Source organism: Gigantopelta aegis, chromosome 4, assembly GCF_016097555.1.
Source record: "Gigantopelta aegis isolate Gae_Host chromosome 4, Gae_host_genome, whole genome shotgun sequence".
Classification (NCBI taxonomy): domain Eukaryota; kingdom Metazoa; phylum Mollusca; class Gastropoda; order Neomphalida; family Peltospiridae; genus Gigantopelta; species Gigantopelta aegis.
Genome location: NC_054702.1, coordinates 70,746,128 through 70,757,173, shown reverse-complemented (window position 1 = coordinate 70,757,173; position 11,046 = coordinate 70,746,128). Strand labels below are relative to the sequence as shown.

The following is an 11,046-nucleotide window of genomic DNA, read 5'->3' as shown; positions in this document are numbered from 1 at the left end:
TATTAAACACAAAAAATCATTCAAAACAACTAAAATTGTATACAAACGAAAATAATTGTGACAGTCCTAGAAGTGAGATATATATTCTTACGTATGCATAGCTTTTATGCCATGGTAATGTAAATGATATTTTAAAAGCGCTAAAACTGTAGCAGACTCACTCATCCACGTGGATAAACACACATACAGGCTTACATGCGTATCATATTTGTATTGATCTCGTTAACTTTACTTAATAATTATTATGTAAGTCCACATGATAATTGACAATTGTAAAATACAGTATTCATTCATTCATTCATTCATTCATTCATTCATTCATTCATTCATTCATTCATTGTTTTATTTATTTTGAATATATCTGAACGAAAAAATTAGGCTAATAAACCAAAACAGATGAAATGTAAATAAAAATTGAGAAACATAATTACAATAAAATATATTAAAATTAAATAATACAAATGTAATAAATCATAATGATAATAATCGTATATTATGTTGTTTAAATTCAGAAATGGTGCTTATTTTAATATAAATAAAAACGAGTTATTAATTAAAATCTATAATATGAAGCAGGAGATTAAATAATAAATATTAAATTGGGTAACCCTGTAAAGGCTTCATCAATTCTGGAACCACAACAAAAACATCAAGTTGCGCCACACGTTAAGGCCTGTTGCCAAAAAATGCACCAACATTTTGCTACACTTGCCAATAGGATTCAGTTGGAAACAGGGCCAGTAACCTCGCTTTAACGATTGTGTCGCGTGCATATAAATATTACGTTTCCTTTGTTAAATGTTGACGCGTGTATACTGGTCTTAAGAATCCAACCAGCATCCATACGACTGTGCCGATGTAGACGTATATCACAGAAAGGTTATCAATTTACATTATAAGGCATCTTATGGTGGCTTTAGAAGAAAAAAAAATGAGTCGTGACCCGTACGTGCATATATGTATATTAGAACAACAAGTACTCAACACATAAAAATAACAATCAACAACACGTTCTTTCTTTTGAAAAAAAGAAAAAGATTCATGCATGATTTTATACTATAATAATATTATGGTTTAAAATGTAGTGCAGCAATCGAACCCGATGCTATATTTATATACCACAATTAACAGCGCTGTTGCTAGCACGGGGCAGGTTTGTTTTAACGACACCACTAGAGCACATCGATTAATTAATCATCGGCTATTGGATGTCAAACATTTGATAATTCTGACACGCAGGCATCAGAGGAAACCCGCTACATTTCCCTAATGCAGCAAGGGATCTTTTATATGCACATTCCCGCAGACAGGAAAGCACATACCACTGCCTTTATCCAGTTGTAGCATGGGGTGGATGCACAAATGTGTAGTTGCCCACCAAACATGTTTCAGACGATATATATATATATATATATATATATATATATATATATATATATATATATATATATATATATATATATATATCGTTAAAAGTGTATGTTTGTCTCTACATGACAGGCTTGTTTCAACTCGAAAACGACTACTATATATATATATATATATATATATATATATATATATATATATATATATATATATATATATATATATATATATATATATATATATGAAGAGTTTAGGCGCAAAACGCGATATATCCATTTTTCATTTTCAGTAAAAGTTATTTTTGTAATTGGCGTATATCACGTTTTGAAAAAAAACCACCGGGATTTACCCAATACAATTTCATAAGGATCAATCACGTTTTGCAGCAAATCAGCGGGCCTACGATTAGCCCTTACTGACATACAATAATGGCTTTAACTAAAAACTAGAAAGAAAATGGTTTATATCGCGTTTTGCGCCTGAACTCTTCATATATATATATATATATAATATATATATATATATATATATATATATATATATATATATATATATATATATATATATATATATATATATTATTAGTAAATGTATAATTTATATAATAAAGTAACGATAGCTAGTGTTACCTTTATGTCATAAAATAATGTATTAACCTATCCAGACTTCCATTTTACTTTTATTGTACTATCACAGAAGGCACTTTGCTACACGCTTCCTCCACACTGCTTTTTGAAGACCCCCTCGCACACACCCTACCCACCCCAGAGAAAAACTTGGTTACGACACTGAATTAGATCCAAACTTGGCTTTCTTGGAACAAAGAGGGTTCAGTAACAAGTTCGAGAGAATAATGTGTATTGCTATCAACTGTTCGATTCCCAAAATAATGTTTTTACAATGTTGTACATATTTAATTGAGGTTTAAAGAGATATCATTGTTCCTCTAAAAGCAAAACTTCCAATATTCGTTTTTATCGTTCAGATATTGATGAATGTAGTGTGCACTGCTAACATAATGTATGTATCTGGAAGCAGGATACAGTAAAATAATACACAATGTTTTACTGCACAACAGTATCGGACTAGTTTCTGGATCAATTCCCAGACTTGCACACATTATATGCAAAACCGATTTTGTAATCATTTGCTAAGAAAATATTCCGATTAGGCTTCGAAAGCTTAAAATATAGGCATAAAAGTTAATCAGGTAATTATCATTGTATTTTTTTCTATTCCAGTGATATGTTTGTCGGGCGAGCACTCTCCACGGAGTTACACCTCGCTCTCGTGTTTCTGCCTTCAGTAAACATTAGAACAACATTTTATACGATATAAAAAAACAAGTTGTGTCCGTCTCTCTCTCTCTCTCTGTGTGTGCCTCTCTCCCTCCCTCCCTCCCTCCCTCACCTCTCTCTCTCTCTCTCTCTCTCTCTCTCTCCTCTCTCTCTCTCTCTCTCTCTCTCTCTCTCTCTCTCTCTGTGTGTGTGTGTGTGTGTGTGTGTGTGCGAGTGTATGTGCGCGCGCGTGCGTGTGTGTACACATCGATTTGCTAGATAGTTCACAAACACCGGCCTCGGGAACACTGTGGTTAAGCCATCGTGTTTAAGGGTGATTGGTACTGAGTTCGCATCCCAATACCGTCTCTCACCCAGACAATAATCCCAAGTAAGCTGTCCAAGACAGCTTGCTAGAACATTAATTGGCTATCAGAACAAAAATTCAGTGAAAAATAATTGCAGATGCGATCCCCATTTCATCTCGAGCCTCGATTTGGACCACCACCAAGCAAAATACAACTTGCAAAAATTTAACAGGTGCAGAGCCGGTTTAAGAATCCGCGGGGCCTGTAGCACAAATAACAGTGGGTCTCCCTTCCCAGGATATATATTTTGCAACCCCCTTGAGGAGAGGGGAAAAATGACCTAGGGAAAATACGTGCTACTAGAATAAACCGGCTATGAACACGTGGCACCCTCCGACTATATTGATAATCGGCAAATAAATATCTGTGCAACACTTCATGACTTCTAGATATGTCTTCACAATCTTTGTTCATAGATTTAGATTAAATAAGACCAAACGAAAAATCAAAACCCCAAGAGTCAAATAGTGAAAAACAAGAACATAAACATTACGAGTGTCAACTGTAGGACATTTTGATTTGCTTTTCAATAGCTCGCCCTGTCCTATGTCTTAATACTCTCTATAAATGTACAACTTTTTAAAAATAAAAATGCCCCAAGACATGATCTTCACGATCCTTTTGTAACAATAAAGTTGCAACACATAAAATGATGAACAGAAGAAAACAACCTTAACATACAATTACCCATCATACACATTTAGATGTCGAGATAAAGTAATAATTACAACGCATTGTTAATTGCCCCTCTTCATGTAACTATTGTATGCTTCCAAATAAAGTTTTCAAAAAGCTGGTAACTGTTTATCAGAAACTATCATGAATTATCCATATCTTTTATAGAATTTGTTTTCTTGTTGACTGTCATTTCAGTTTCAGGAGCATTGGTTTCTGGATCCTTTGGAAGCTCACCGACTGTTTCTTGAAAGTCTTTCAACATAGATGTGTCTTTAATAACCAGCAGCTCACTCTCTGCTGGGCTGCTATAGTTTCCTTCTGTGGTATGCGATGCTGAAATGTAAAGTTTATTTACAGTTTTAGTTTAATTTTCATTGTAAAATGCTATCATCTGTTAATGCAAAATAATTCCATCAACGATGTATTGCCTGTGAATATCCAATTCCAACATGCAATATCACTATTTATTACTCTCAATGTCTTGGTACTAAATTTTAAGAAATGTTTCTGGTGACGACCCTCCATGCTCTATGTTCACAAATTATTGCTTAATACCAATGACAGTCATGTATAAAAAAAACATTTTCATAAAGCATGCATCATATTCACCTCCCACACCCAAATAGACCAAATACTAGTTATCCCAACCATATTTCAAACGTAGAGAAACACAACAAAACAACAAAATTTGCAAGTTATGACACAGATGTTTATGGTTTGACATTGGATCATTAAATAAATGCAGCTGTCTAAAATGCATGCAAATGAACAACTGATCAGACCAATTAAATGGCAAATAAAAATTACTGTACCAGATGTTCCTTCCAAAATGTTGTGCAGCGACACGGCTGCAAACTCTTCGATCTCGGTTACAGCTGGGTAATTCTGTTTGATCGCTGGAATGAAGAACATGATGGCAGCTCCTAGTATAGGAGGAGCGCCCGCGGCATGGAAGGCGATCTTGTAACTGCCCAGATGATCATACAGGAAGCCTACAGGGAAAATTGATATAGTAGTATAGTTGTTTGCATATTATTAGAGAGTTTCGCAAGCACACTGTCACGGGGATTCTATAATACCCGTAACTGAATAAATCACGATTATCCAAATATCTCTCCTAACTGTATATCTATTAGATCTCTCTGTAACAGGCGGTATATACCCGCTTTGGCTCGTCTAGGTATGATCAGAGATAAGATCTTATATAAAGTATATATTATATAGCACGTTTAGTTCACTAGAAAACACAACAAAAACACAATACACTTTGGAATCTGCATTAACCTACGCTGACAATTGTACTGCCGCAGTAGTTAATTAATAACAACAATAATAACAACCCAGAACTGATCACTTAATTAGTTAATCTCTAGGTGTCTAGTTTACACAATATGCTAATCACTTCACCGTGACACAACACCCACACGTGTGATAATTGAGAAACGCGTCCAGGGGAACTTAATTAATAAAGGAATTACAGCTCTATTCCTAACTGGTTAATTTTTAATTAACCCTAACTACTCATTCAGTAACCTTGTAACACAGAATTAATACTGGTACCTATCACAATAAAGACAATAACCTACAGTTTACCTAGGTCTTCTAGGATGACTGGCTAAGCTTTATATTACCAAATACGTGTATAAATATAGAACAGTAAGACTACGATTTACTTCGTCAGATGACCGAAGACACTGTCTAAAGAATATTGGTATAATACAGTATTAAAATAGTTAAAGTCACATCAATCACATCAAGGTTATACAACAGAGCAGAAATAATATATTTACCAAAGTCCAAACGGACTAACGTTCCCTGATGGCCGTCCTTTTTGCTTCCTCTAATAACTCTAAAACACTAGCTATTTATTATAAATCGAATATCGCCTGGGGGTACATCGCGGCACCGAATCTTATCATGTGAGTTTCCACCACGACCAGAGTCGGTATATTTTTCTCTGATCGTCAGACTGGCTGTCGCCATCCGCGACCAATCCCCTGGCCATAGCTTAGCTTAGTAACTTATTTAACGTGTCCATATACCACTAGGGTTTCGAACACGCCTATCCCGAGTCCGGCCTCCGATAGGATCGGGAGTCTGACTCGGGACATAAACAGCACTACCGGAGATATTACGTAACTACTAGTCACATGGCCTCCACAACTGCTCTGGGTGTGTATTAGAGAAGCTCGATGACCGTCGCGCAAAGGTATCACGTAACAAGTTGCCCATCTGGGCTTAAGTGCAATTTGGAACTGCACACGGCCTTCTAAAACAATTAATATCGCCACAGGCGAAAACAAAATTAAGAGCATGTTCCGTCACACACACCATTAGTGTTACTCATACCGATGGCTAACCACAGTTGGTATTAATTGTTCAAAGCTCGTTTTGCTGATCGGTTTTATTGACTTAAAGATGGCGGCATTCTTAGAAGTCTTACTTATTATTATTATATTAAAATTATATTTTAGTCACGAAATTTTTTACAGAAATGAAATTCATTAAAACTGCTTATCGTGTTCAGTTACATCTGTTCAATAGTCAGTCAACCAGCATCCTGACTTAAATGGCAATTCCAAACGGAACTGTTTCTTCTCTTTTTCTATGCGTACATATAATTAAAACACGTTGCTCTGTAGCACTATATACGAAGTTCTGACAAGTTCATAAAATAAGTAAAATCAATTTCGAACATATGAAAAACAGGCACTGTTTCTTTGCATATTTACTACAAGTTTACTACAATTTATTTATTTATGAGCTTATTGAATTGTCCATTGTAAGGTTTTTTATTATTATTATTTCCAAAACATTTCTACTTTTCGTCTTACGTCAAACCAAACTGAAATTGTTTACAAAAAATCCCCAGTAAATCCCCAGTAAAACAGATGGAACGGACTATAGTTAGCAACCACCAAGCAAAGGGCCGCGAATCTAAACGCGTTTTATCATTTTGCCAAAAACGCGACCCCGAATACCTACAATGCTACATGTCGATTACGGCTTTACAGTCATTAACGGCCGACTTAATCGTTAAACATCGGTAGTGTTCGTAAACTAGAATGATGAATAAATTTGTTTACGTGAGTCTAGCACCTTAGTTGCAAATTAAAAGTGGTAAAATTATTTTTCCAAATATAGGTTATCAATTTATAACCCTTTATCAGCCATAAACACCATTTATATGTATATGTTATTATGTGCAGTATTTTAAAGAACCGATTTATGTCATTAACATAAATTTAAACCACCGTAAGTAAAATAATTGATTTATTAAAGTAATTATGATTGACCGGGATTTTTATACCAAGGGACATAACTTTTGAAATTCTCGCCACTAATTTTAAGATTGTTTCTTTCATAGCGCACACAGAATCTCAAACTTGCATACATATTGCTATTATAAACAAGACTGATTGATGCCAAAAATAAAATAAATAAACTGCAAAAAAGATTTAATAAGCATAAATCATTTCTAGTCTAGATTTTGCCTAATATTTGACTAAATACAGTTATGGGCCAAATGTTTTCAGTGTGACAGTGGTAAACCAAAAGTATAAATGTAATACATAAACATGACAATTTGGTATATTTACAATGTGAAAATGAAAGACAAGTATGTACTTAAGATATACATTAAATAAAGGTATTGCAATTTGTTCACATATGAATATTTATAGTTCACATTTATTTACCTGTAAATTAATTTTCACCGACAGCCCATAACGACTCCATACTAACGTCTTTCTAGTTGCAAAACAGCTTCAAAACGTGAATTGATACGTTTAACGCAATCTGATTAAAATCAGCTCTATTTGGATCTTTACTTTCCAGTACAGGCCAGTGGATCTGATTTTAATCAGATTGCGTTTAACGTTTAGCTAACAATGTTTATCGTCAGTTCAGTATATTGTCATTAAAATTAAAATGCTAACACTTTGGCAGGAGCAACATATGTAGGCCTACTTTGGCCAGAATTAATGATGGTTAATTAGTTTTAAAGCTAATGTCCACTAATAAAGCATAATAAAATTGCACTTTTCAATGCTTTCTTTATGTGATATTAAAAATACTCTACACCAAATAACTGGTTCCCTACCCTGGGTTTCTGCTAGAAGGAATGCAGGTAAAATTACATGTATGTACAACATTTCAAACCCATAACTACCCAATATATGCCTTTGAATATATTTAATTTGTATTACGTACCCTCGAATTATGTTCTGGCAGAAAGCCTGCTACCTTTGACAGAGGTTGAAACAATTGGTCGTCTAATTTTCGACTGTTACCATAAAATAATATACTTAATCACTTTTGGCATCTAGCAATTTAAAGCAAAATGTACAATAGTTAGCACTTGGAATAAGCATCATATATTATTTTGTTTTGTTTTACCTGTAATATATTTTCACCAGGACTTCCTTCTTCCTTCATGGATGATTAAAGAAAACAATACTGGATATATTGTAATTATTTTTGTTTTATTCCAATATATAATAACAAATGTGTTTTATGTCAGTATGTGGAGCAAGCTAGCTGATACAGTTGGTTTGAAATCGTGATTACAAAATCCTAAAGATAAAAGGAACTGGCTCCTAACGTCAGCCTCTACATATTGTCCACATTTGTACAGGCCTGTAGGAACGATATTTGAAGTGTGTGTGTGGTGGGGGGGGGGGGGGGGGGGGGGGGGGGGGGGGGGGGGGGGGGGTATACAGTCTCTAGTGAAGGATACAAACTAGATTTCATCTTTATATCATCTTTTATTTATGTGGAGTAGTGAAAATTTAAAAACATACATTTTTTCCTTTTTTTCTTTTTTTCCCTCAAGTGTAGGATGGAGAGAGAACAAGCCCCTAGGCCCGCCCCTCACACACCCACCCCACCCCACCCCATCCCAGTTCCTACGGGTCTGATGTATTTTATATTAATAAATGCAAAGACTACACAATGATATTGTCTATAGGACATATCAGATGTAAAGTGATTGTCAGTATGTGACAACATTATAATATTTTCCAACATTTCTGTGTTTCTGTGCCCGGCTGTGGACAGTTTTGGCAGACGGGCAACAATTTGCTTAATAATTAAAAATACACAGTTTAACCAAACACATTAAAACTTGGAGGATAACTAGCTAAGATAAGACAGAAAAGTGTGCTAATTTTAGTTTTTTGTTAAAGTATTATATCTTGCTTTGGTGAGGAGGGGACGCTTTTTAGCAAATTTGCGAAATTGGCCTCTGGAATATCCATTGACGTGTCATGTTTACATGTACGCTGAACAAGATTTATGATGAAATATTATTACATTTTGTGTGTTTTTCTTCTAATTAGGTCCATTTGCTTCAGTTTACATTATAAAATTCATAAAAAAGTATGTTAAAAAAATGCTTGTTGTATGCTACTATAGTAGTAATTTTTTTGTTCTACATTTAAACCTTAGTTTTATTTTTAGCTATTAAACTTCTAAAAACGTACATGTATAACAAATTCAGTATAAAAGTTACCGGGAAAAGAGTTAACCTACCAGCTACTGGAGGGCCGATCATCATAGGTACGGAAAATATTCCAAGGATAAAACCAATCGCTTGAGATGCTCCCACGGGACCAACGATGTCGAAGGCGATGGGTCCGATGAGACAGACGAACACCCCGTCGCAGATTCCCATCACTAGGGTGATCGCGATCAAGCCTCCGAAACTGGCCGAGAACGGAATGCACATTGTCGTTATTCCTAGAACGGCCAAGGCGATCTGCTGCATCCGGATTCGGCTGACCCAGGCAAAGTCCGCCACTTTCCCGAAGACAATTCGGCCAATCCCGGAAGTGATGCTCATGCACATGATGAGCAAGCTACCGTCTGAATCCGGGAATATATCGTTTGTGTGTTTAATCTGAAACAGAAAGAAAAAAATGTATATACTAGTATTGATTTATCATGCTTTTTTTATTATTAATAGAAATGAAGCCAAAGTAACGAAACGTATGGATGTGTGGAGTTAAGACATAGGATTTTCTAATGCATTTCATCAGAAATTTTATCTTTAAGTTTTATTCAGTATTTTTCAAAACCTTTCAGTTACAGTTAAACAGTTGCCATCATAAATAATCTGCATATTAAGGATATCGACAAAATGTATATGGAATATTTATAAACAGCCGTGAAACGATTACAGAATCAAGACACATACGTACGTTTACCCTACCGGTCCAACCGGAGGGAACTATAGATTTTGTTTCTGTCTGTCTGTCTGACCATCTGTCCGTCTATCTTTCTCTCCATCTGTCCGTCTATCTGTCTGTCTGTGTCCCTGTCCCACATATAACTTTCCAGGTTTTTCTTTTCTTTTTTTTTCTTTTCAATGCCTGAATATATTGAGATGCAATTGTGTGTATAGCTTTATTATGTAGAGTTACGTGTACTTACCAAATGTACAAATGGCACAAAATATCCAAAAAGTGAAAGACCACTGGAAACCGCCCACACAACGTATCCTCTGTTTCTCCAGATATTGACGTTCAGAAACTTCCTGGTCCACGTACAGCAGTCCGTACAGTGTTCCGCTATGCTCTCCGTGGACAGAGCCAAACGCGCCAGACTGGACTGTCGACGCAACAGAGGCTTCCAAGTCAAGGCACAGACGACGAGCAACGAGTTGAGGGCGCCCAGCATTATCAACGTGTACCTCAACCCGACGCTGGCCAGCAGTCTTGGCAGCACCAGCGACAGTACTATGGTGAAGACGGCACTGCCGAACGTGACGATGCCGTTCACCAGGCCCATGTGTCTCTTGAAGTAGTGGCCGAGGATGACGAGGGACGGGGAGTAGGTGAAGGCCATCCCCAGACCCAGCAGGATGCCGTAGGTGAGGTACAGCAGCTGCAGCTCCTCCACGAAGGCGCTGGACACGAGGCCGATGATACAGAGGAGGCCGCCGAACAGCGCCGTCTTGCGGATTCCCAAGCGGTCGCTGACGATGCTCGACACCATGCACATGAGGAAAGTGATCCCAGTGCAGACCGAGCCTACCCATGCTGCAACAACATAAAGAAGTCACAGTCATTTAGTATAACAATGGTATTAACTATTAAGGCATAATTCTACTTTATGTCCAGGCCCGTAGGGACGACTTTGGGAGGGGGTGGGGACTGACGGATCGGCGGTACAACCTCCTATATCAGATTTCCCCCCCCGCTGTAATTCGGCTATTAGATGTCAAACATTTGGTAATTTTGACATATAGTGTTAGAAACCTTCCACCATTTCCAAAAACAAACGTACACCACAAAGGCCCCCCCCCCCCCCCCGGGGGGGTCACCCCCCCCCCCCCCCCCCCCCCCCCCCCCCCC

General features: G+C 36.7%; 1 protein-coding gene across 1 annotated transcript in view; it reads right to left on the bottom strand.

The window, feature by feature from the left end:
• Positions 1-2,800: 2,800 nt before the first annotated feature.
• LOC121369977 (monocarboxylate transporter 10-like) overlaps positions 2,801-11,046 on the bottom strand; it is a 16,337-nt gene continuing 8,091 nt past the window's right edge. The window contains exons 2-5 of the mRNA XM_041495059.1: positions 10,124-10,731; positions 9,224-9,590; positions 4,504-4,683; positions 2,801-4,024 (exon numbers count right to left, since the gene is read on the bottom strand). Coding sequence (XP_041350993.1) covers positions 3,831-4,024; positions 4,504-4,683; positions 9,224-9,590; positions 10,124-10,731 — 1,349 coding nt within the window. The 3' untranslated portion in view covers positions 2,801-3,830. The remainder of the gene's footprint in view (positions 4,025-4,503; positions 4,684-9,223; positions 9,591-10,123; positions 10,732-11,046) is intronic.